The sequence below is a fragment of the Tupaia chinensis genome, unplaced genomic scaffold (genome assembly GCF_000334495.1).
Source record: "Tupaia chinensis unplaced genomic scaffold, TupChi_1.0 Scaffold142716_1, whole genome shotgun sequence".
NCBI lineage: Eukaryota > Metazoa > Chordata > Mammalia > Scandentia > Tupaiidae > Tupaia > Tupaia belangeri.
The window spans coordinates 5395072-5415618 of record NW_006202562.1 but is presented as its reverse complement, the minus strand read 5'-3'; the positions used below and the strand labels follow the sequence as shown (position 1 = coordinate 5415618).

The 20547-nt window shown below is 42.8% G+C and overlaps 1 protein-coding gene across 1 annotated transcript in view; it reads right to left on the bottom strand.

The window, feature by feature from the left end:
- RALGAPA2 (Ral GTPase activating protein catalytic subunit alpha 2) overlaps positions 1–20547 on the bottom strand; it is a gene marked incomplete at its 5' end in the record, with an annotated part of 330762 nt that overhangs the window by 227947 nt on the left and 82268 nt on the right. Inside the window, 3 exon segments of the mRNA XM_027766356.1 lie at positions 11082–11246; positions 13855–14092; positions 19988–20099. Of these exon segments, the coding sequence (XP_027622157.1) occupies positions 11082–11246; positions 13855–14092; positions 19988–20099 (515 nt within the window).

Below are 20547 nucleotides of genomic sequence, written 5' to 3'. Positions count from 1 at the left end.
CAGAGATTCAGGAGATGGAGAGAATAGTTATTTTATATCTTAGGAGAGTGGAAAGTAGAATCTCTCTCTCTTTCTTTCTCTCTCTCTCTCCCCTATAAAGGAAAAGGCAAGGGAATATGAGAATTTCAGCTGTATTATTCCTTTTATCAAACAATGGTCCAAAATAGAATGCTAGAATTACTGAGTAGCTAATATCAGTGAATACAATATTGAATTAATCACTGAAGTACAAAAACGATTCACTCGTAATTTGAGAGAATCAATACATATGTCAAAATAGAAAACCACAGATGAATACCGACCACAGATGATCTTGTTTAGTATCATCATAGAGCATACTACCGGAGTGAATGGGTTCCCTCCTTGCTCATTTTCACACTAGACAATCCATTTTAGTCTCTGAAGACCACCCAAGGCACTGGAATAATCACCCTCCCCTCTCTCTGCAGTCTCAGCTCTGGGATTGCATCAGCTCTGGCCTGCTAACTAGTTGCTATCCCCACGCATTGGCACTCTCATGGCTCTAGAAAAGTCCCTCTAAAATATAGACCTGATAGCAGCTGTTTTCTTGAGACCATGGGGGATCCTCTATCATGAGAGCTGAAGGCAGCATTCTCCCTGACTTCACCCCACAGTCCTCACTCTGTCTCCAGCAACACTACCACCCACATGTGGCCCCTACACTCTCCTCCTGCTTCACTACCTATGCCAACCTCACAACTGCCCCCTTTCCCACCCAGGCCGCCCGGGCACATGCCCCACAGAATTGGCCACGTGGGCTGTGTGTAAACTCCACCGCTCTGTTCCTCACTAGACTCCACTACATCCTCATAACTAAAGCATCCCATTTCCCAAAAGCTTTAACTGGCTCGAGTTTCACTATTAAGAAGAAATGGATCAAAATCCAGACTGTGTTATCTCACCGGGCTGGTCACCTGCACTGGAGGCTTGTTGCCAGAAGGCTACCCAATGGATAGTCCCTTAATGTGAGCCACAATAAAGAGACAGCTCGCCCTAATGGAGAAGGTGTATGGAGGGAGGTTCTAAATGTAACATGTAGGATTTCAACAAAAGATTGTTGCTTCATTTTTTTCTATTCCAATGAAAACTCCATTTTGGAGAGAATTGATACTGTTACCTCAAACTATAAAATGCATGTAATGCGTGTGACCCTTCACTTATGATTCAAGGCACAAGGACATGTTCTGAATACAGAGGCAGATGGGAAGTGTGGAGTAGAAGCAAAGATGCCCCGAGCTCACAAGGACAGGCTCATGGAAGCCTCGTCTGTCTTGGGTAGTCTTTGCTGCTCTCTTCTCCTGATCAGTCAAGAAAAACCCAAGGTACATGTGTAGATTTTTCATCCACCCACACATCCTGGAGTACAGTCCCTTCAGCATCAACAGAAGCCAGAAAACACCACAGGGCCAGCCCCCCACTGCTTTCTTTCATTATTTACTCTAATTACACAAGATGCTAGACCCCCTCTGGGAAGTTTCCATTTGTCAATGAACCCACATGTTATTCTAGTATCAGCAGAGGGAGCCCACGAGCTTCCTGTCCTTCTGAAGGATGACTGGCAAGTGCCAGTTTTTTTTTTTGTTGTTGTTGTTGTTGTTTTTATGGATAGTGGGGAGAGTGGGCTTTAGTCTCTCCAACCTGATGTCCAGAATTGGGAGGTGCTGGTTTCTGGGCTGTACGCAGAAGCAAATAAGAGCTGAGCCAACACTGGCAGCATTTTTCCAAAGATAAAGAACACTGCCATCTGGTGGGACACAGGACAGCCACAGCACTGTAGCTTCCAAATTAGTGTCCCCACTGGTCCCCAACACAGGGGATGAGCAGGAGCTGTCACCACCAGCTGGTCTGCCTTCCCAGCAGGCTGGTCTAATGCAGCTCGTAAGGCTTTGTTTTTGTAAAGCTGTCAGGAGGGACTTCTCAGATGGAGAAAGTCCAAGCCTAGTGAAAAAACCGACTGAAGTGGCGGGGGGGGGAGCCCCCATGACTGAAGTGGGAAGAGGGGACAGCCACAATGCCGGGGGGTGCCGTTCTGCGCTGCCCGGCAGGTGACTGGCAAACGAGATGGAAAAGACTTGACGATTCTCCTTTTCTCAGTTTAAACCCAAGCTCCTGAGTGCCCATGCCCATTTCTTGGCCTTCTCTCATACTCCGCACTAAATACACACGCTTGGTACACATTTGAGTGGGCAAATGAATGACAGACATTTTGATTCCTTTTCCCTTTTCTAGCAGTTCTTGGGCTCCCTCTGCTGGCATCTCTTCCATTAAGAAGGAGCAATTTTTGTTAAAGCTGCTCCCGTTCTACAGTGTCAGCTGTAGCCGTTGCTACTTCATCACAAGTGAAAAAAATTTTAGTACTGCTATGCAAATATCAAGATGCCAGATTATCTGATATTCAAAACAGCAGAAAGAACAATATAAATTATGTAAAAATCTAGGAGATCTAACACATCCTCTGTTTTAAATGTCACACAATTAGTTTGAATCACTTCAAAGAGCTAAATTTCTATCTCAGAGTCGTCAAACCATTTACTCTCTTTAAAGCCTAGCTAATCCCAATAACCCGAAATTTAAAAGCATAAACTTCTAATCTCTCGATAGTGTAAGTTACACGATACCATTACTAAGCCATTGCTTTCTAAAGCGCCAATTCAAAAACGCCAGAAAAAAATGATCAAATAAGGATTACTGAATTTCATCTTTTCCCCACTGACAGAAGAGTCTGCGTAATTAAATTAAGTGTGTAAGCTCCTTGGTAACTTCTATTTTTTCCAGCCCTCTGACTATTTCTCAAAGCAATTTCACTCTCTTTAATCTATGGCTTCCTTAATCAATCCTATTACATAGAATAAGGTTCACTCTTCAATAACCAAAATTCTGGGTTCCATTTAATCCCTTGTATAGGTTGCATAAGCAAAATTAACAGTGTAATTTCCTAATTTTTAAGACACGGTGTTAACATCAACTCGATACAAAACTGAACATCATGAGGCTTCTCATAGGTCAAGCTTCCCAAATGTAAGTCAGCACAGACCCTGACAAGGAGCACTTGTGGGAAGCCCTGATCAAGATGCAGAAGCAGTTAAGCGAGGCTTTCCCTTAGGTCCCCCGAGCCTTTTTAAACTGAGGGAAGATGTTCATCTTTATTACCTCTATTACGATATTGCTCAAAGAAAAGTAAATTAACATCTGCATGATGTGTAAGTGCTATAGGCAGACAAATGTTCCAACGTCAAAAGCAGTGAACACTGCCGACCAGTCAGAATGAATGGTTCCCGTGAAGGACAAAAGGGAAATCAGCGGCATGCCAGCCCTACCTCCCGCGTGTCCACTCGTGTGGCATTCATTTTCACGGGACAGGTCTCTGTGATACTCCCAAAGTACAAATGCCACTTCTCTCTCCCAAAAGAGAAAACAACTCTCCCAGAATTCTGCTGCTGCCCCCAGGGTCCCAAAAGGGTCAGAATAAGACATAATGGTGCCTGCAGGTAAGCAGTTCTCTATTGCTTATACTATCAAAACCATAAAGAAATGGTAACTTAAATGAAAACAAAATAGGCCATCTCTGATGTGGTAAAGAACATGGAGCCGGGAAGTAAACACAGCACCTGCACACTACATGGCAGGAGGCGAGCAGGACATGCTACACCCTGGGCATTTACCCTGGGGTAGGAAGTCTGCCCCCAGCGTGCTCCCCAGTGGAGAATGCACAATCTAAGACTGACTTCAGACATGCACTGTCCTTGGGCCACTCCCCACAGGATGGTCATAAAGGACAATGGCATCGCTTTCAGTGGTAAAGAATGAATGGCAGAGGACCAGCAGTTAGCATAATGGCTATGTTGCTGAACTCCCATGTAGTTGACCACGGTTCGAGTCCTGGACCCGATGTCTTAAACTCACACCGGGCGTGTGTGCATGTCCAAGATCCCGAGAGGAGAATGGAGGAGAAGGGATTGTGGTGTGGCCATCCCCCCTGGGGGGTGATTTCTCACTTTATCTCTCTCTCTCTCTCTCTCTCTCTCTCTCTCTGTCTTTCTGGCGAGCGCACATGCCGTATAGCAAAAACCTCTCCAAAAAAAAAAAGCGAATGGTAGCAGACTAAGAGGAGCTCACTACTGTACTGTCAGATGGAATGAGAACAGCACGTTGTCCTCAAAGTCACTACACACCCAAGTCCCTTCACCCTGCGTGCTATAAAACAAGATCAGAGGCAAAGACAGGAAGTACAGGTTCAGCCCAACTCACTGCGTTTCACCCTAAGTCAGGTTTTCAACTTCAGTATTGTCACTATTTGGAGCCAGACAATTCTTTGCTGAGGGCACTGGCCTGAACATTAATGAAGCAGAACTGGGACGGTGAGCTGCATCCCTCACTGTCACCCACTGGATGCCAGCAGCATCATCCCGACAGCCAGAAATGTTCCCAGATACTGCCAAAATAGTCTCCAGCTGAGAACCACAGCTGTAGATCACATTTAATTTCTGTTGGAATTATGTATATATATAACCAAAAAAATCTGTGTAAGATAAAATGAACTACTGATGAGAAAAAATTCCCAAAGTGAGACTACTAATAAAGAAGAGATGCCGAGGCCAGCAGATGGTGTAGCGATTAAGGCACTGGACGGCCACGTGGCCAACTGCAGTTCAAATCCCAGACCCTGTAGCTTGAAACTCATGCCAGGCACATGTGCATGCATGCCCAAAATTCCAAGAGGAGAATGGATTGCGGCAGGACCATCCCCCTTTGCAGGTCATTTTTACTTTCTGTCTCTCTGGCGAGCACACATGCCATATAGCAAAAATCTCTGTCCCCCCCAAAAAAAATGTCTTATGAGAACACATTTCAGAAAGACTAGCAAAAAAGTTACACGAAACAACATGGAAAAATATGAATTGTGATATAAGAAAACTTCCACCATGAACAAGATCCCTTGTGGGTACATATCAGCTGAATAGGGAACAAAATCATTTTAAATAATTTATTAACTACCTTTAAGAAGCAGCTCTTTTTGAAAACCAAATAATCTAGCAGTTTAATACTCATCAGAAATTTAACTGGTCGGGAACCAGCAGTTAGCGTAAATGGCTATGTCGCTGGACTCCCACATAGTTGACCGTGGTTCGCATCCCGGACTTAGTGGCTTAAAACTCACGCTGGGCGCGTGTGTGTGCGTGCCCAGATCCCGAGAGGAGAATGGAGGAGAAGGGATTGCGGCATGACCATCCCCCCTGGGGGGTGATTTCTCACTTTCTGTCTCTATGTCTCTCTCTGTCTGGCAAGCGCATGCGCCCTATAGTGAAAAAAACCTCTCCAAAAAAAGAAAGAAATTTAACTGGTGACCATCTGCCTGGGTACCATACTAACTGCTTTTCACCTTCAGTATTTACTAGGGACAACAAACATTCTCAGAAACATTGTCCTAGTCTCACTAAAACTGTCTTCCCTTATGTTCTATAAATTAAGTAAAACAATAATCTACATACTCATCATTTTGCTTTGCTAAACCACAATGTGGCATAATTTAATGCTACAGAAAGCCACGGACCCTCTCCAATATTAAAAGAACATTAATCTATAATGCCAGATACCTGAAACTAAAAAAAGGGGGAAAATATTTCCTTCTTTAGTAAGAAGATTCTGTTCATCTTAAAAACACTGCAGAACAATCAGACATAGACCTAATTATTCACTGTAGACCACGGTAAACCCTTTGGTTGAGGTAAGAAGGCTAATAGTTCCTTTTGGTGAAAACATCTTAATAAATTTTTTTAAAAAAGCAATGTACCATGTAAAACACACATGGCCAAACTTAACTTTAATTGGTTGAAAGCCAAGAACATGCATACATGTTTTGCAAATTATTACTTTTTAGCATTTTCAGTATGACTCTGTATAATCCAATACACATAAATATGATTTACTGACTCCAAGGAAGTCTTGTCTGCAAAATTTTTCCATTTTATGAATTTTTTGCAAGGTTCAGCAAGCATTCTGACATACGCAGATCCCTGTAAGATTTGATAACAATACCCAGACTTTCTTTTTTTTAATTTATCTAATTTTATTTATTATTATGGTTATTTTTAAATTTGCTATAGGGCACATGTGCTCACCAGAGAGAGACAGAGAGAGAGGTAGGGAGAGCGAGAAAGCAAGCCACCGAGTCTGGGACTCAAACCATGGCTGGCCATGTGGGAATCCAGCACCTCAACCACCATGCCACCTGCTGACCTTGCCAACTCCCTTACTTTCCATAGGTACTCTACAGAAGACACACTAAGGCTAGACCACATTTCCCGCTATTAACAACAATGGGCTGAGACCAGCAGGTGGCAAGGTGGCTAAGGGTCAAGCTTCTGCGGTCTGAGTCCCAGACCCAGAAGCTTGAAAATCATACCAGGTGCGTATGTGTAAGTGCTCAAAGTGTCAGGTGGAAAATGAAGGAGAAGGGATCATGGTGTGGTCATCCTACCTGTCAGGAGATTTCTCACTTTCCCTCTCACTGACTGTCTCTGTCTCCAGCCGCACATGCCCTATGGCAAAAACCATAAAACAAACAAAAAACTGGGGGCCAAAAAGCCCTTCTACCCTCCTTAGTTGTGAACTTAAAGACCAGTAGGATCACAGAAACCCTCCTTGATTATATAATTGCTACTAACCATCGGATTACATCATCGCAACAATGATCACGATTCACTGGAATTTCACATGAGGGTGTGGCCAGGCACTCCTGTGATGGGGGGACATCGACAAAGGAAGCGAGGCCCAGAGGCAGGTGGGAGAAGCCCCAGGGCAGGGGTGGACACATGAGACAGCATTACAGTACCTGACAGCCTGCGAGAGCAAGAGGAGTAAGAGAGACCAGGTAAGAGAGCGCTCGCGGTGTGGAGGAGGAGCGGGATGCTTTTAGTGGCGGGCAAAGCCTCAGAAAGGTGCACACAGTTGCTGATAGACTGGCTGCGCTTAGCTTCCGGGAGAGATAAAGTAACAGTTACGTCAGAAGAACAGCAGGACCTTTCGCTTCTTTCTTCTTATTATTTTTCTGGGCTCTCTTGAAACATTTAAAGGAGGTCATTTTAAACTTTCAAGGAAGTCAATACAGAGCACAGTATTTAATCACAGTCTAAATACAGCCAACTTTCAGTCATTCTGATGGCACGGGGAGGGACAACCCGCAATTAATCCATTTTATTTGGGAAAGTTTTCTATGTCTAGCCTCTCCTTTTTGTTCTTGCGGTGTATCAGATTCACATTTGGGTTGTTTATCTAGGGATTCATTATGATCCGTTTTCCCTTCCTAAAGGACACCCACACAAAGACCATAGTGAGAGAGGGAAAATCTGTCCTAAGATTTAAATTCTTCTATAAATTACAAATAATTCAGAAATTGGTTTACTGAGAGCTGACTGTATTCAAAGCAAATCATTCAGTAAATCGAATATCCTAAAACCTCGAGAACACACCAAAATCAAGTTGAACATGAAAAGATTTGACATTAGGAAGAAAGGTAGAAACTCCATAAACTCCATTGTTTTACATCACATGTCATGCTTACTAACTCCACGCTTTCTTACACTGACATGCTCAGAACGCTTTCTTAGTGTCAACTTTATGATGTTCTCAAGTTTGCTACACACGGCTAGTCAGATGAACAATTGAGAAAATGAACAGACATAGATGGAGAATATGTATCGTATGCACAACCACAATTAGTAAAAATCAGTTTTATCCTTACAGCAAAAACAGAAGTTTCATTGCTGTTTTGTTATTTTTGTGAGATTTGTTTAACAGGAGTGGAATAGAGCTACAGATAACAGAGATGCATTTGCAAAGAGTAAATCAAACTTATTTGACTGTCTATACCCCCCATTCTCTGCCTACTGGAATCCCCAGTAAGAGGACTATCAGGGATGTGGCCAGTGTCTAGTTCACAAAGGTGTAAGCTCACACACAATGAAACCACTTCCATGTAAAGGTCAGACTGACCTACTTCAAATTTCCTAAAAGATTTGTTCATCTTTCAATGTCAGTGACTTTTCACAAGAATACTCTTTTTAAAAGTTTTCCTTTTATAAACCAGATGATTATGCATTTTTTCCTAATTGATCACTAGATATTTTAGAAATACTAGAGTATGGGATGTCAGGTATGAAAATTAATTAAGACTTGCTTTGCTCACCCTCTCATTTTAGACATCTAAACTCTTTACAATCATTCATACTCAGGGGACATAATTTCCTTTCTAATTCCTTTTTTTTTTTAAGAGAGATTTTTGCTATAGGGTGCATATGTTCACTGGAGAGACAGAGAGACAGAAAGCGAGAAAGCACCCCCACACACACCACCAGGGGGAATGGCCATGCCGCAATCCCTTTTCCTCCATTTTTTTTGGGGATCTTGGGTGCACACACATACGCCTGGAGTGAGATTTTTAAGTCCCAGGTGTGGGACTCACATCATGGTTGACTATGTGGGAGTCCAATTATATAACTATTATGCCATCTGGTGGTCCTGCTTTCTAATTCTTTAAGACTCTTCTTCCCAGGTCTCTTTATTTATAAACGAGCACAGTTCCTGTTAAACTAGTCGCCACTTCTCTACCCTGCAATCGCTTGTTTTATACCCTCGTGCCACCATCATTGGTGTTTCACTTACCTAAGTAAATCTGCGGGGCAAATCATTATATATTGATAGTGATCTTCAACTATTCTCTTACTGGGATTAGGGGGAAATTATTTTTCAAATAATAAGCATTTTCCATTAATAAGCATGGTACTGTTAACATGGCAAAATCTAACTCCGTAAGCTGCTCTTCTCTCATAGAAAGGTACTCTCTCCACAAATCAAACTCTATTATGAAAATATTTGGGGCCTTTTTAAAAGAAAATATTAATTATTATAGGACATAAACTTAATAAAACTGAGTAAAACCACTAATCTTTAGCCTAAGTAGATTAATTTTATAAAATAGCATGATATAATAAATCTTCAAAGACTTGTTTTATATGTAATAAAAATATAACATTTTATAATTTTTAAAACTGAAATACATAGGAAATACACGGGAACTTGAAAAGTTTTTAAAAACAGAAGTAAGGTATCAGTTTATTTTAGTACAAAAATAATAGAAAGCCATGCATAGTTTTGCATAATAGGAACTTCCCATGAACTTCGGGAAGACTCCGTCATACTAAGTACCACACAGGTGTGTACATGACATGAAGATAACAGAACCATTCACCTCAATAGTTCTCATATTCATTCACTTTCAAAAGTAATGATTCCAAATTTTAAAAATGTAATTAATCGTACCAAAGGCAGGCTTTTGGTAAATTTTTAAGTATATACCCTGACAATGCACAATTTTCTGAAAGTCCTTGTATTTGTAAAACCATGGTTTACAAGGTTCCTTAGACACCTGAAACACTGGCAAACATAAGCTTTCTGGTATAATTGCACTGAGTATTTTATAAGACATGTGAGTGTCTCTACCACATTATGTTATTGGTGTTAAACACATGCTGAAAAATAAGATGTAATTTCTTCTATGGCTGTGCTCTGGCCAAGAAGCAGCATATGATACATGCAATGTACACTAATTTGATGCTCGTTAAAATGTGAGAGTAAGGGTGGTGTGGTGGGCACTGGACTCCCACATGGCTGATCACAGTTCAAGTCCTGGGACCCAGTGGCTTGAAAATCATGCTGGGCACATATGTGTACATGCCCCAAATCCTGAGAGGATAATGGAGAAGAGACTGGTGTGGCCATCCCCCTGTGGGGGTGGGGGGAGGGTGGCTCTCACTTTCCTTCATCTCTGTCTCTCTCTGGTGAGCGGACACATCTATGGCAAAAACCTAAAAAAATAAATAAAACAAACAAAATGTGAGAATAAAATTTAGCAAGTGTTCTGAATGATCACTTTCATTATAATGACGACTCAGGGACAGGAGAGAGAGCAGGAAATCACGAAGCTACGGCAGGATGCCACCTCTTCACAGATTTCTGTTCTCATCCCTTTCTTTCAAGGATCCAGTGACTGAAATGAGGACAGCAGTGAATGAGCATCCTGAAAAGTGGCATGTTGTCAGAAACTGGGTTTCAGCTCAGGACAGAGAATGGACAAGAGCAGGAAGAAGCCGAATAGGAGGTGCATGTGAGTAACGTGGTAATTACCAACAAATGCGCTAACAGGCGCCCGAGATGGTTAGCGTATGTTCATAAAAACACCTACAGGGTTCTACACCACCTGTATTGAGCCTTCACTAACCACTGTAGAACACACGGACTTTAAAGTGAATCTTTGTCTCATGATCAGAGGATCTTGTGATTTTCTAAATATCAGTTAGAATTGCATGAGAAAAATGATTATTGATGAGAAAAGTGACAAGAACTGAGGTAAACTTGTTTTAGACTTAAATTACAATCTCAAAGTCACTAGGGAAGAGAGGGCTTTATTTGTTCTTATTAAATTCTGGATACAAGTTTCCTTTTAAAAGATGTTTCTTTTTGTTTAAGGGTAAAGTGTCACAAAGAAGTCCAATTAACTGGGGGTTCCAGCTCAAGCTCTTGTTAATTCAAACATGTCACAAGGACATCTACAGGCATGAAAATGTCAGTTTTCCCAAAGAAGCCAAAAGTTAAAATGTCTCCATCTGGTCCTAAAACTAAGTACATCATTCTCCTTTCTTCACCAGGACAGGCTGTTACACTCTCTTAAGATTAATATTGGTTAAAGTGACAACACTGCAATGAACTGTATTTAGTAAAATCTATTTTCTCCAAAGTTCAAATAAAATCTGTTTTCTACATTTTGCACGTACATCTCACTCATTAATACCTCTAGTTCTTTTTTGCAATAGAGGATTTAAAAATAAATATCAGAACTATGATCTGAAAAGTAACCGGAACATAAAGTTAAAAAGATGTACAGAAGTTTCTTTTAACGAAAGGTCGAGCAATTAAATTCTGAGTGGAATTTTCAAACGTTTCATTCCCGTAAATCCATTTTCGAAAACAACTAGGCTCGGGGAAACACAGGAATAAACACTTACCGGTTGCTTTCTGGCGCACGATGCTCCTTGCCTTCTCCACTCCTGGTGCTCCCGACGTGGTGGCACTACGGAACCGCATCGGTTCGCTCACATCAGGGTGGCTCCGCCAGCTGAGAGAAAAGGATCTCCCGACAGTTGTTCCTTTCTGAGAATCCAGAACACAGCCTGACAAAGAGGAAGATTTGAAAAGAGTGGATCCACTCATATTCATCCCATACCCTGTACTGCCCAGTGAATGGCCTATGTATCATTTGGCAGTCGCCAAAGTGACTTGTTAAGAATTAGGTCTGCTTCCTTGCACTGCAGCACAGTTGTTCACATATCCGAAATCTAGAAAGTCCTGTTTCAGTCATCTAAAAGTCCCTGTTTGCAGTTCACACCTCCCAGTATCCGCACCCTCTACTGTCCTCTCCCACACTGACTCTCTGGGTTTTATCATGATCTACTTTGGTAGCAAGGTAGAACAAGCATAGACTTGAAATGCACTTTGGAATTCGAGCTTTCCATTTTGCTGCTCTTGGACACTAAGCCAAGGACATGGACATGGACAAGGACAAGACAAGGGCATAGACAAGGCTGACCTAGCCTGCTGGGTGATGGGTGCAACATGTGGCCCAGTCACCCCAGTGCTCAGGCTGGCAGCCAGCTGACCCCAAGGAGAGAGCTGCCTAGGTGACCACTGCCGTCTAGCTGACTGCCAACACAGGAGTGAATCCAGCAGAAGAATTGACCAGCTAAGTACCCAAACTGGGTACTCATAAAATCATGAACAGAATCATCTTTTTTTTTTTTTTCAGAGAGCATGTGCTTGTTAGAGAGACATAAAAAGAAAGAGACCAAAAGCGAGATATCACCCCCCAGGGGGATAGTCATGCCACAATCCCTTCCCCTCCATTCTCCTCTTGGGATTCTGAGCATGCAAGCATATGTGCCCAGCATGAGTTTTAAGCTATCAGGTCTGGGACTCGAACTATGGTCGATAACATGGAGTCCAGTGATGTAACCATTACGCCATCTACTGGTCCCGATAAATTGTTATTTTTAGTCATTAAATTTGGGGATGATTTGTCACACGGCAAAGCTAACTGATAGAGTCTATATTAAGGCCACCAAAGAGACTATAGTCTTCCACAAGCAATATGTACATTCACGAGGCTTGAAAGAGAAATGCCTCCCCGGGCTTAGGGACAAGAAAAGCTATGTACTTCCTAAGTAAATGGCTTATTTTTAGCTTGCATACTTTCTGATTCTCCATTTGAGCTAACCCTGTGAAGACCAAAGTCAAACCCAAATTACCACCCCCTTCCCATCAGGCTAAGGCATGCATTTTAACCACACCTGCAGCTCCCCACCTGCAGCTCCCCACCTGCTGCCACTCATCTCGCCCCTATTTCCTTTTGTATTTGATCTACTGCATTATATGCATTTCTAAAAGTTCCCTCAAATCTTTACAGAATAAGTTGGAACATAAATGAATTAATCCAAAGACCATGTCACAGACCTTAATTACAGCAATAAAGACAGAGGCGTGTCAAATTGTCCTTCCCAATAGAAACCACCACCATTTGCTACTGTAAGACATCACTTTCATTTGCGACTAGGCCTCAAAACAATTGTCACCTGGAAACACAACTAAATCAAAATGGCTTTTATCTAAAGCATTCAGAATTTCTCTACAAGTTTTCTAGAGGGTCAGTAGAACACCTGCATTTTAATCATGTGGCATTTTGAGTTAGGTTTGTCTGGCTTTGATTCCAGACTTTACCACTTAGCTATGTGACCCTGAATGAGTCACTCACTGTAAAGTCTCTGTATTTCAGTCTCTTTCTCCTCAATTTGGAGTTAACAGTGTGTACTTCATAGGGTAACTGTGAGGGCAAAGAGAGAAAAAGTGCACAAAGCACTAGCAATTACTATTCTTGTTACTATTATTAATCACTACTACTACTTCTAGTACTACTACTACTACAGTTGAGCATTCCATAACCCAAAATCCAAAGTAAGAAACACTCCAAAATGCAAAACTTTCAGAGTACTAATATGATATCCCAGTGGAAAATTCCACACTGATGTCACATGGAATTTATATTGCAGTAAAAACACTGCCATGTAAAAATATTGTATAAAATTATCTTCAGACTATGCATCTAAGATGTATATGAAATATAAAAGAATTCCATAGACCAGTTGATGGCATGGTGGTTAAGGCAGCTGGGTCACACATAGCTGACTGTGTGATTTGAGTCCCAGACCCAGAGACTTGAAAAACGCTATAGCAGGTGCATGTATGCATGTGCCCAAAATCCTGAAAAGAGGAAAAATGAAGAAAGGATTGCAGCATAATCATGTCCCATGGGGGGTGCCTTATCTCTCTCTCTTTCTCCAGCAAGCACACGTACCCTCTATAAAATTAACATAATAAAGAATTTCATGTTTAGACTTAGGTCCTATCCCCAAGTTATCTCATTTTACATAAATGAAAATATTCTAAAATCTGAACAAATCCGAAATCCAAAACACTTCTTGTCCCAAGCATTTTGGATAAGGATTACACTTCTCTTTCATCTTCCTTCTTCCACAGCCTCTTCAGAAATTTATGATCTTCAATAAAGGGGCAGAGGATCATTTAAGGACATTCAATGCCACCATGAAAGACATTATGTGGCAAGTTCAGTGCATTATAAAATTTCATGCATTAACTGTTTAAATGTGTAAATGCCCACCACTCCCCAGTCCCAGACCCCGTGGTATTACCCCGTAACAGTGGAAATACCTTTGCCTCGTTGTTTCTTCTCCTTCTGTTCACTTAATTTATCCAGAGGTAGGTTTGTCATCTCGACTCCATAAACGGTCCTGGCAAGCACGGCTGTCAGAGAGTCCATGATGTTGGCCCACTCGGTTATGAGCTCCTCCCATTCCGTGAGGGAGGACAGCACACCAAGAAAGTCATCCCAGAGCTCCCGAGAGATATACACACAGAGGTTCGCTCGGATCCAAGCCACAATGAGTGTCTAAAGGCAAGCAGCCAACAAGAGAGTCTGATCATCTTCACTGGGAAGGTGTGCGATATTTTTTTCAAGTTTCTTATTTTGCCATAGAGTATGTGCCAGAGAGAGAGAGAGAAAGAGAGACAGACATAGAGAGAGAGAGAGAGAGAGAGAGTAAGAAATCACCCCCTAGGGCAGAATGGCCATGCTGCAATCCCTTCTCCTCCATTCTCCTTTTGGAATTTTGGGCATACATGCACATGCGCCCAGCATGAGTTTCAAGCCACCGGGTCTGGGATTTGAACCATGGTCGACCATGTGGGAGTCCAGCAACATAACTGCTATGCCATCTGCTGGCCTTAAAATTACTTATACTAAAGTAAAATACTGAATAATAATTACCTTTGAATGTTGTTTTCCTCTTAATTTCACAACTGGAATTGATATTTGAACTACTGTGAAATTAGATATCATTATGGTCAGCTTTACTGGCTCAATACCATGCTAGTGTCTGTGGCTGGCAAAGGCTGAAACAAGGGAGGTGCCTCTGCCTCTGTATAATAGCTTCATCATTTCCTGAGACAGCTCTTTTCACTCTCCACCCTGGCTACCTCAAACCTCTTCCTCTATGTATAAACCTCCAACCCTCAAGCTCCTCCAGGGTTTCAGCAGATGCGCTCACTGCAGACTTCGGAAGAAACAGAACCCACTAAAGGAGACCCCCTATGCTCAATTCAAATGCACACAGGTGTCCACAGTTGTGAAGAGCTGTATCATATTTGAGATAGAGGTGAATTCGCTTTTTTTCCCCCCTAAATTAGGCATAGATAAAAAACAAACAAACAAACATTTTGTTTAACATGGACACAGATAAACTCTGAGAAATAAAAATTAGTCTAGGGACCAGCAGATGGCATAATGGTTACATCATTGGCTCCCACACAGTCGACGGTTCGAGTCCTATACCCAGTGACTTAAATTCATCCTGGGCATGTGTGTGCATGTGTACCCAAGATTCCAAGAGGAAAATGGAGGAGAAGGGATTGCAGCATGGCCATTCCCCCTGGGGGGTAATTTCTCACTTTCTCATTCTATCCTTCCAGCAAGCACACATTCCCTGTAGCAAGAAAACTCTTTAAAAAAAAAAAAAATTAGCCTGTAATTAGGCAAACCAGTTCTGACCACTTCAAATATCTTATTTAATTTTTGCAATAAATCTATTCTATGTTTCAATTCACCTTTTTTTTTTTTTTAAGAGAGATTTTTGCTATAGACTCTCCAGAAAGACAGAGAGAGAGAAAGCAAGAAATCAATACCCAGGGGGATGGCCATCACAATTCCTTCTCCTCCATTCTCCTCTCAGGATTTTGGGCACACACACACACACACACACACACACCTGGTCTGTTTTAAGCCACTGGGTCCAGGACTCAAACCATGGCTGACTATGTGGGTACAGTGATGTAATCATTATGCCATTTGCTAGTCCCTCAGTTAAATTTCACTACACTTTTTAAAGAGATAAAAATGTCAAAGTGAAACTAAAATAGTGACATACATCCAAAATAAGATCTTAAACACTCATATTTAATATCTGATATTAACATGCATGCATTTTTTTTTAAATTAAGAGCAACACAAAAAAGGTATTATTTATTACTTGGTTGCCAGGAAAGTCATGACATTTTTTTCTGTTTTTCTATGCAAAAATGCATCATGACCTTTCCAATAACTCGATATTACTGGTTCTTCATTACATATTTTCACTATGATTAAAATGCCACCTTCTGTCTACTCACTTTTGTACAGCTGTTTTCCAAATGAGTTTGTGGCACACCATCGTGTGCGTGTGTGCATGTGTGTGTATAATAAATATTAGATACATAAATACAGTCTTGGCAGCATAAAAGGAGAAGGTAGAAACTGGTAATGTCACTCGGTCCCAGGCTCGCATGTGGCTGTAGAACTCGCCTCGGGGAGAAAACCAGATGTCTTGGTGTAGTGAGATTCCCTGAAAGTGGCAATCTTGCATTGACTTCATTTTATTGACTAATTATAAAACAAGGACAGAATGACTTCTTGCAGTTTACAAAATTCATCTTAGCAAATATCGCAAATGTACAGGAACTTTATCATATATCACAACTGACCACACCTGCCCAGAGCTCATGGTAAAATGCAGTTGAGTTGGAGTTAAAATTCCCTGTCCCCGACAACAACCTTATTAATCAAATTCTTTCAAAAATCTGGTATCTGAGGCCAGGAGATGGTGCGGTCATTAAGGTGGCTGGGTCCCACAGTTCGAGTTCTGGACCTGATGGTTTGAAAAAAATCACACTGGGTGCCGGTATGTGTGTACCCAAAATCCCGAGAATGGAGGAGAAGGGATTGTGGCATGGCCATCCCTCTGGGGGGTGATTTCTTCCTTTCCCTCTTTCTTTCTGTCTGTCTCTAGGGAGCACATGTGATCTATAGCAAATTGAAAAACAAAACAAAACAAAACAAAAAACAAGTATCTGGCCACAGTCTACATAAATAAATAAATACCAGTGAGTAGTAATTAGCATGTTTTAAGGGTAGCCTGGGACTAAGACAATACCCACTTGATAGCTTGCCTGACTTGGCCAGACCTTTTTCTCGCCCCTTGGATCTCACATAAGGAGGTGAGCAGATGTTATTTTTTTGTTTGTTTTTGTTTTTGTTTTGGAGAGGTTTTTGCTTTAGGGCGCATGTGCTCACCATAGAAAGAGACAGAGAGACAGAAAGCGAGAAATCACCCCCCCGGGGGGATGGTCACACCACAATCCCTTCTCCATTCTCCTCTCGAGATCTTAGGCATGCACACACACGTACCCGGTGTGAGTTCAAGCCACGGGGCCCGGGACTCACCTGTGGTCTACTACATGGGAGTTCAGCAACATAGCCATTACGCAAACTGCTGGTCCCAGCAGATGTTTTTAAATTCCAAGTGAATCTGCTCTAATTCTTACGATAGTCCTGCAGGGTAGAAAGGCATCCTCTCCTATTGTGACAGATTAGAGCAGGGACTCGGACAGGTGACGTTATGCTCAGGGCCACACAACCAGGAAGTGGCACAGCTGGGATCACAACCCAGAACCCGTCTTAACTCCACAGCACTAATGCCCCCTTCCCTATTTTAAGGTCAGTTCTTAATTGAAGCATCCTTCTCAGCCCAGCTGCTGCCAAGGTGGTAACGACGGCAACACCCTAACAACCGTGGGCTCACCTGACAAGATTCCTCTACTACTGGCAGGGTTTTTTGTTTTTCAAAAACCAAAACCAGGGAACCAGCAGTTAGCGTAATGGCTATGTCGCTGGACTCCCACGTAGTCGACCGCGGTTCATGTCCCGGACCCGGTGGCTTAAAACTCACGCCGGGCGCGTGTGCGTGCGTGCCCAAGATCCTGAGAGGAGAATGGAGGAGAAGGGATTGCGGTGTGACCATCCCCCCTGGGGGGTGATTTCTCGCTTTCTGTCTCTATGTCTCTCTCTGTCTGTCTGGCGAGCGCACGCGCCCTACAGTGAAAATCTCTCAAAAAAAAAACAAAAAAAAACAAAACCAAACAACAAAAAACACCACTCCAGGGTAGATTCTTGCTTAATTCTGTAACTCTCTACTTCCAACGCATACAGCAGATATGGGGCCAGGCAACTGGTCAGAAAAGAGGCCCGAGCACCCACCAGCCTGAGATTGGCTTCGGTCTGCGCACACGTGTAGCTCAGGCTCAGGACTGGGAGCTCAGGAGGTGCCGAAAGAGACACTCCCCAGAGAGGGAGGGTAGCAGTGTCCATAAGGTCAGTCAGCAGGGGGGCAGTGATCTGGCTGCCCTCAGGCAACACATGCAAAAGCATAGGCAGGACCACAATCTACTAAGGAGGCCAGCCATCAGAGGAAGTGACAGCCATTCAGGAGGTAATGAGTAGGTGCCAGTCATTTCTACAGCCTCTCGTGCATTTTTCATCAAGCCAAAATCATCTGATCTATTAAACTGCTAAGAATTAATATGGGCCCAGTCATGGTGGTGCAGTGGTAGGGCATGGTTGCTCAAGGCTGAGGCCACAAGGGAGGCCTGGGTTCATGTCCCAGACCAACCCTGACAGGCCAGAGGCAGTGGTGCATGCCTGTGATCCTAGCCACCTGGAGACGTGAGCAGAGAAGTGCACCAGAAAGATCTCACCAAAAATACCTGTGTGTGAGCGTGCGTGCACGTGTGCCTCCTATACTTCTCTTTCTCATTAAAAATAATAATGATATAAATGGTAGAGCTCTCGTGTTATAATAAGAATATTTAGCTTTAAAAATTAACTTCTTACTATCACCTTCACCTACATGCCCTCCAAAAACACCATCAGGCAACTGAGGGCAGGAACATCAGCTCCGGACCCCCTCACTTCCAGCTCATGACCTGCAATGCTTTCCTGTCGGATTATTCAAAGTCAGAACCACACACTGTACTAGTGCCTTTGTTTGTGTAGATGGTCATGTTTTTCCTGAGTCTTTTCAGTGTTTCGCAATGCTCTGCAAACTCTCTGCACCTCATGAACATTGGCAGTGCCACAGCAGGCTGCAGCCCCATGTCCAACACTTCCACTCCAGGGTGGTTCACCAGAATCAGCCTGCTCATGTGATGTGCCAAGGAGCAAGGGTGTCTCCTAGGCACTCTGTGGCACTGCAGGAGTGTCCAGGTCACCACTGCTGCAGCTCTCCTCTCTCCCCTAACCACCCTGTCCTCCTCATGGACCACCTCTACTGGGGAGCAAACACGTCCTAGCACCATTCCCCCACGTCTCACTTACAGACACACCACCCACTCCAGCTGCCTCACCTCTTCCTCCCTCCTTCCACATCGAGAGCTCTGCAAAGCCTTGTCTCTGCTTGCTACATCTACCTCCTGGCTCTCATTTCCTGCTCTGTCCACTCTAAGTGGGTCTCATCCCCCTCAATCATCTCTACTGTGAAAACCAGTGGTTAACCAGCTGCTCTCTTTTTATCCAACACTCTCCTTCCCTCCGGGTCTCTAGGACACACTGTTGGTTTTCTTCTTGGCTCACTAACCACTCTTACTCAGCAGCTCTTCTACTAGGTCATCGGGAAAGTCATGATATATTTTTCTGTTTTCTTCTGCAAAACTGCGTCATGACTTCCCCAGCCACCCAATAGCTAGCTCCCTTTCTTCCATAAACCACGGAGGTGACCCTCTTCTCTCTATGACCCATATTCCCTCCCTAGGTAATCTCACTTAGACCTGTGTCTTTAAAGACAGCACTTGGAGCCAGCAAGTGATATAGTGGTTAAGGTGCTGGACTTCCACATGGCTAATCATGGATCAAGTCCCAGATCCAGCAGCTTGAAAATCATGCAGGGCATGTGTGCATGTGTGCCCAAAATCCCACAGAGAGAATGGAGGAAAAGGGACTGCAGAATAGCCATCCCCCCCGCCCCTGCCCTACCCCGGGGGATGATTTCTTACTTTCCCTGTCTTTGTCTCAGTGAGTGCACACCCTATAGCAAAACCCTAAAAGAGTAAATTAAATAAAGACAATCACTCAACACCCTGATGTTTTTGCCATACTTCTTATCATTCTTTACCTCTCCAAATCTACCTGGCTGCCCGCCAACACCCTTAGCTCTTGTGATCTTCCAAATTGCTACCATTCTCAAAAAAATCAAAAGAGGAAGTGGGTGGCAGAGAGGTAGGAAAGTCTCAAAGTCCAGCACTAATTTTAAAGAATGGATGCTGATCTTCAGGACAAATCTAAGAAGATAATTTCTAATTCGATTTCTAGAAATTTAAAGTTAATTTAACATTACTCTTAAAATTGTCAACAATTAACACAATTTGCTATAAAATCTGATTCATTTCTTGCATTTGCAGTGTTTTAATAAAAATGACTTACCCTAAACAGTAACCCTGCCAAGCTCTGGGCAAACAAGTCCTTTATTTGTTTATCCTTTGGCTTCTGCATGACGGCTTCTGTTATCCTGAGCAGTATTTGCAACATCTGCTCCCTGGGCCACCCAAAAGAAAAGCTCAGATTAATAATCGCATCTCCAAAGCACTGTAATTTATAGGTATGAGAAATTCTCTTAAGAATTCAGCAACATTGGTAATCACATATTACTTGGAAGTATTAAAAGCTGAATGTATTTCAGGTATTAAAAGCGGAATGCCACCTACATAACGAGCAGCATATTTTATCAAAATAAGCTACCTCGTGTCGCAGTCCTGAGAACAAGCCTCCCGCGTCCATGCCAATGGGCAGGATTAAATGGATACCACCAGCCTGATTTTCTGCCCTTGGCAGGGGAGGAGAGACTTTTTCCCAACTGTGCCAGCACCTCCAGGGCACTCTGTGAACAGCTGTGCTTATTTAACTTAGCTGCACTGTTCGGTTTCCCACCCATTATTTACTTAACCTGCAAGGTCTCCTTATCTGTCTTTGTGATAAAGACGAAA